General features: G+C 38.2%; 1 protein-coding gene across 1 annotated transcript; it reads left to right on the forward strand.

Moving 5' to 3' along the window:
- The first annotated feature begins 4,384 nt into the window (after positions 1–4,384).
- Positions 4,385–5,883, forward strand: LOC121244583 (RING-H2 finger protein ATL16-like). Its single transcript, XM_041142722.1, has one exon. The coding sequence runs from the start codon at positions 4,717–4,719 to the stop codon at positions 5,782–5,784; it is 1,068 nt and encodes a 355-aa protein (XP_040998656.1). The 5' UTR covers positions 4,385–4,716; the 3' UTR covers positions 5,785–5,883.
- The last annotated feature ends 521 nt before the right edge of the window (positions 5,884–6,404 follow it).

Consider the following 6,404-nt stretch of genomic DNA (forward strand, 5'->3'; position numbering starts at 1 on the left):
GGGGTAATGTGATGTGAACGAAAACCTCAAAGCCCAGAGGTGTAGAGAAATCGAGAGAAAATAAAGGCAGGGGAGGAAGTGTCTGTGACAGAGCACTCAACGCTTGACTGCAGAGGAATGTCTAAATGAATAATTTTCTTATTAGTTACTATATTTATCGTACACATTTCATATTTTATGAAAAAATAAAAATAAATAAAAAGTTTTCAAGTATAGAATGTGAGAATGAATAGTGACTGATATATAGCAAAATCCAAAATAATATATATATTTGTCAATTTTTTGTGTCTAAAATGTTTTTTGGAAAACAAAAAAAAAAAAAAAAATCCAGGGGAGCGTCTGGTGCTGTTTTTTCTTACCTAAATGGTTTGTCTTTCTGCAAAATTGTCAACACACAAGTGTGGTTAGTGTCGGCTCCGCTTTTGTTGTGGTTTTCTTGTTGGATTGTGCTGACTTTTTCTGTGACTCATTTCATTGCAGCCCTTTGCTTTGTCCAAAATGTTTCTCTTTTTAAAAAAAAAATTGATATAACTTGATTTAATAAATTTAAAAATTAATTTTTTATAAAATATATTTATAAATCACTTTAATTTAAAAAATTTGTAAATTAATTTTATAAATATAAAACCCTCCCAACAATTTCTCCATACATACGTACATGTGTTGTGTTCTCAATCAGTTGGAGGAGTTAAAGAAATTCAAAAGTGGGTTTACATGTGATGTGGGCGTGTCACTTTTTTTGCTTTTTTTTTCGATTGATCATTAGTTGAGGGATCAATGAGTTGTCAAAAGTCCAAGTTCTTTTGACTCGATATATGTTTTTCAAAAATCTAACACTGTATCCTACTTTATTCACTATTCTGTTTAACTTTATCTGTCTTTTCATCACAAGCATAGCCATTAAGGTGGGCAATTTGCCATGATCTTAAAGACAAACTACTTTTGTTGGTTTTTGAAAAATAAAAATTTACTCTACTAGCCTGTCCAAAGGTATTTTTGTTTTTTTAAGAAAAAAAAATTAAAATTTACATTTTAAATGTCAAAATTTTCTATATTTTTATCATTCGTATCCTGAATTATTAAAACTGATAGTTGACACCTTAAAATATAAAATTAAGAAAATTTTGATACATTATATTGTTGATTAATATCTTACTGTTAAGATCGATCTCGTTTTATTTTTATAAATTATAACATTTTTATCGATCATTAAGGTTTGATTTTAAAGGAATGTATAAATTACCAAATTTGGATATTTTGAGGTGTCAATAATTCATGGCGTACACAATGTAACATCCCGTATTTTAGTGTATTTTTACTGAAGGAATTATTTTTATGTAATTAAAATAATTTCTCTTATTTTAAATTGGTTGGATTTTTAGTGAGTTTATTTCTACGATTTTTATTTGGTGAAAATTATTTTTATGTGCTTTCTTAATATTTATTTATTGTTATGCATTTAAATTGCTTTTAATATTTAAATTAATTACCGTGGGATTTAATTATTTCAATTTGACTTTACCATTACGTTTAAATTATTTTATTTAACTTGAGGTTTTGAAATCGTTTCCGTTGGATCATTTTTGTGACCCAAGTTATGAGGATTGGACCTCATTTCTTTTCCCTCTATTTTTCTTTTCCTTTTCTTTTTCTTTTCTTCTTTTCTTTTCTTTCTTTTCTTTTTCTTCTTCCTTATTTTTTTTCTTCCCGTGCGCACGTTTCTCTCTCCTTTTCTCTCTCCCCGCGTCCGTTTCTCCCCCACCAGCTGCGCCGCCGTCCGTCGGCGGTGGTCGACACCGCCCAGCCCATTAGACTCCCCAGCCGCCGGCGACCTCACCCCACCAATATCACCGCCGTTCGTGCCGCCGTTAGCCTCCACGAAGCCCACGAAACCCACGAAGCCGCGGCACACTTTCCGCCATTGCGCCGCCGTCGCACCGCCATTGGCCACCATCTTCCTACCACTTCATCCCCGGCCTCTTGGCAACCCATTGGACCCAACCCCAGCTCCGATCCGTCACCGATGAAGCCCCACCAAGTCCATCTCCGATTTGCACATTTTTGGCCTAAAACCACCCCTTGCGCCGCCACCCACGGCAAACCACCACCACCACTAGCTTCACCGACCTCCCGAGGCCCTACCCTATCAATCTTGGGTCTTCGTTTGTCCTCGTTGAAAAGTTGGTATTTGTGACCCACGGCCACAGTGTATTTTACACTGTGGTGTTGCTCAAACGTCGCCTTTTTCAACTTCGTGATCCTCGGAAAATTATTATATTGCACTGTAAGTATTTCTCCAAAGAACTTTCGTAATTTAAATGTATTTTTGCACTAACCCATTTCACTGTATTTTTGGCATGCCGGACTGAGTCCGAGGAGTTCGGGGGTCGGATGGATTTGTGATTGGAGTTGTTTGGTTGGATTTGATTGGATTGGTAATTGTTGGTTTGGACATTGTGTTGGTACATGTACATTTCATTATTTCATGCATGATCATGTTTGTAAAAGAAAACTGGGTTTTCGTGTATTGCATTCATGTTCATGTGATTTGAAAAGCTATGATTTTATGTGATAATATTTTTGGTGCGTGTGTATCACGACCCCAAGCCGAGATGGGGTATTAACTCGGTAGGGCTCCTCTGGTTACTCGGGAGCGGAATATACTGAGTAACGTCCCCTGGATTGTCGCCGGGCGACAATGGGATCGGACGAGATGGTCTCGTGCCGACTCCGTGGTCCTTCTGCTGGCGGGGACTAGAGGATGTCTGGCCACGTACGCGCTGGGCGCGGAACTGGACATCGCTCGTTGCGTAGTGTGGGTGCTTGGCCATGTACGCGCTGAGCGCGGAACTGAGCACCGCTGCGAAGCCAGGACGTGCGGATGGTCCATAGGGGAGACCATGGTGCATATGGAAATAATGCATGGTGCATTTGGAATTAATGCACTATTTTCTGGGAAAATAGTGCGAGTTGATTTTTGGGTAAATCATTTTCTGGGAAAATGTTTTACGGATAATTTGGACCAAAATGGGATTTTGGTGTGTGTTGAAAATTTATCATTTTCGGGGAAAATGATGTTTTGTGGAAAAATGCATGTTTTCATGTGCATGCATGTTAGTTGCATTTAATGCATTTTATATTACGTTGTTGTTTGGGTTATACTTACCTGCGAGACCATTTTGTGGTATCACAGATTTTGATGCTGATGAGGAGGAGGAGGGCGAGCCTGAGGAGACGGCTCCGCCTGAGGAGTGATCTGGGATCACTCGTTTGTATATCTAAAACTATTGTAAATTATTTTATGGATGACTGTATAACTGCTATTTAAATCTTTACTGATGTTTGATTGTAAATAAATTCTGGTACTTAGTTGACTATCCGCTGCGTTATTTTATTTGAACACTGTTGCATGTACACACACTGGCACTTCGTTGGAATGTGTGACCGTGTTGTCACCATCCTGGCGTCTCGATCCCTCCGTATTTATATAAGGAGGATTGGGGGCGCCACACACAATGCAAAAATCATAATGTCATAAGTGCAAATTAGGGTAATTTTTCTCCTTTTAGTTCTCAACAAAACAACATCATGAACCAATGTGCTACTTTAGGGTCTCCATAACAATGTTTTGAATATCGTACCGGACACCGTATCGATCAAGATACTGAAACGAAATATTTCTATACCGGTATCGTTTCAGGATAGCGTTTCGGGATAGTCGATCTATAAATAAATTATATATATAAATATATATAAAAATTATATTCTAAAATAATAATCTATATATAAATAAATTATATACAAATACATATATATATAAATTATAAATAGTCTAGTCTGAATTGAGGGTTAAAAAATAAGCTTGTAGTTTGAAAAAACAAAAAAAAAAAAAACACAGGCCGAAATATCGGCCGGTACCGGCCGAAATTTAAGCCAGTACAGGCCGAAATTTAGGCCGATATGACCGGTACCGGCCAGTATTTTAGCCGGTACGAAACAGTTATAGTACCTGTACCGGCAGGACGGCCGAAATGAAAAATTTTAGCCGTACCGGTCAGTACGGTACGAAATTTAAAACTTTAGTCTATAATGGTAAAAAGAGCATTTTTATATTATTACGAAAGATCCATCATAATCGACCACCATGTTGATATACATACATGTAAAGAACATATATGATAAGAGAAATCATGACCCCTATTATTTGTCCCGCATTTTTTTGGAATCGGGGTAGAAGATATTCATGATCACACGATATTCAATGCTATATGTTGTTATTATCAATGGAAAATGATTTATATAAATTTATTATAAAATAGATTTAACGTAAAATCCGTCGGTTTGAGATTTACTTTTACGTAATCAATAACGCTTCTCTTTAAAACGCTCAGCAAAATCCACCTTTGTTTATTTACTTCTACTTCTTTCTCTCTCCATGCTTTTCTCTCTCCATGCTACTGCTTCTGCATCAATGTCTCTTTTCTGCACAATTATTGTTCTTTCATTAACTGAAAGTGGGCTTTCTCACTTGTTGAGCTCTTCAATTGATCACCCATTTCTACTACATCTTCCCGAACGTACAACTTCTTCATTTACGTCAACTTTATTACCATGTTTCTCTTCTCTAAATAATTATTTGCCTCTTCGCCTCTTCTTTTTTAATATATCTAACATCCAAGCCAACAAATTTCCTTGCACTTCTTCTCTCTCTTTGTCATGGATCTTGTAATTAGCAAACGCTACCTGGTCCGTAGCTCCCAAGCTCTTTCTCCAATTACAAGTGCTACTCCCGGAAGCTCAATCTTTCGGTCCCCCATGCATTCTTCCGACGCCAGTTTCCCCATTATTGCTATTGCCGTTATAGGAATCATGGCCACGGCTTTCTTGCTTGTTAGCTACTACATATTTGTTATCAAATGCTGCCTCAGTTGGCATCGTATCGACATTCTAAGACGTTTTTCGCTGTCGAGACGCCGCGAGCAGCCTTCGACGGTCTACTCTCCGGGGATGGACACTCGAGGACTTGACGAGTCTGTGATCCGATCAATCCCAATCCTGCAGTTCAAGAAAGAAAGCAAAAGCAGGGGCTTTAGAGAGAGAAGCTTTTGTGAGTGTGCAGTTTGCTTGAATGAGTTTCAAGAGGATGAGAAGCTTAGAATAATACCCAACTGTAGCCATTTGTTTCATATCGATTGCATCGACGTCTGGCTTCAAAGCAATGCCAATTGCCCACTTTGCAGAACAAGTATTTCGGTCATGTCTCGGTTCCAAACCGATCTAGCTCTTGCTCCAAGCTCCACCCCTGAAGACCCAACTCCCTGTACAGATAATCCCTTTGGTGATGATGAAGACTTCCTGGTAATTGAATTGGGTAACGATTATTCTCCTCATCGAACATTGCTTGAAACGAAACAAAGACTGAACTCAAGTGAATTATCGACGAGTTGCATTAGTCCTACGCCGAGGAAGTTAGAGTACTGGAGAATTATGCAGAAGAAGGAACGGAAGTTTAATAAGGTTACAAGCATGGGGGATGAATGCATTGATACTAGAAGCAAAGATGAACAGTTTGCAATTCAACCCATCAGGAGGTCTTTCTCAATGGATTCGTCCAGTGATCGGCAGCTCTATTTAGCAATTCAAGAGGCTTTGCCACAAAACATGCAAGTCAGTGAGGTCAGTCCCATTGAAGGCTCCAGTAGCAGAATACGAAGATCCATTTTCTCTTTTGGGCATGGCAGTAGATCCAGAAGTTCCATTCTTCCCGTTTATTCAGAACCATAGAACTTCCTTTTGTTTTTTTTCCTTTCTTTCTTGGGGGAGACGTAGGAAATTGTTAAATAGGAACATTCAGTTGAAATTTGAAAGAATACCCTTGCTTAATTAATCACGTTCCCGAAGGCCTGCCTGGGGCTAGGGCGTGCTCTAATGTGTTCCAAATAGCTTACAGATGGATTATGAGCATAATTGCTGAAATCACCATTCTTTTTTTGTGTTCTTCAATTTATTTTCACACCTGGATACAATTTAGTCAGGTGTTTAGAGAAATTAACAAAGTGGCAGCACAAGAATAACGATGTTAGAGCCTTAGGCGGGTGGAAAATTGAATGGGAGAGACCTGCGAATGCCATTGAGTAACTAGCCAAAAGCATCCAAGGTTAGAAAAAGAAGTGCAGAGAGCAAGAGGTCCCCTCCCATTGATTGGGAAGAAGGCATACGAGGAGTCCTTTTCCATTGAAATAATCATACATCTACCAACTTCCTGTGCCAATAATGTTGTTGGTTGAGGGAGGAACAGTTTCGTCATAAATGGTTGGTAATGGTTCTTATTCCATAATCCATGACAACATATAATAATAATAATAATAATCTATTTGTCTCGAATAATGTTATAACAAATAGGA

Source organism: Juglans microcarpa x Juglans regia, chromosome 1S, assembly GCF_004785595.1.
Source record: "Juglans microcarpa x Juglans regia isolate MS1-56 chromosome 1S, Jm3101_v1.0, whole genome shotgun sequence".
Classification (NCBI taxonomy): Eukaryota; Viridiplantae; Streptophyta; class Magnoliopsida; order Fagales; family Juglandaceae; genus Juglans; species Juglans microcarpa x Juglans regia.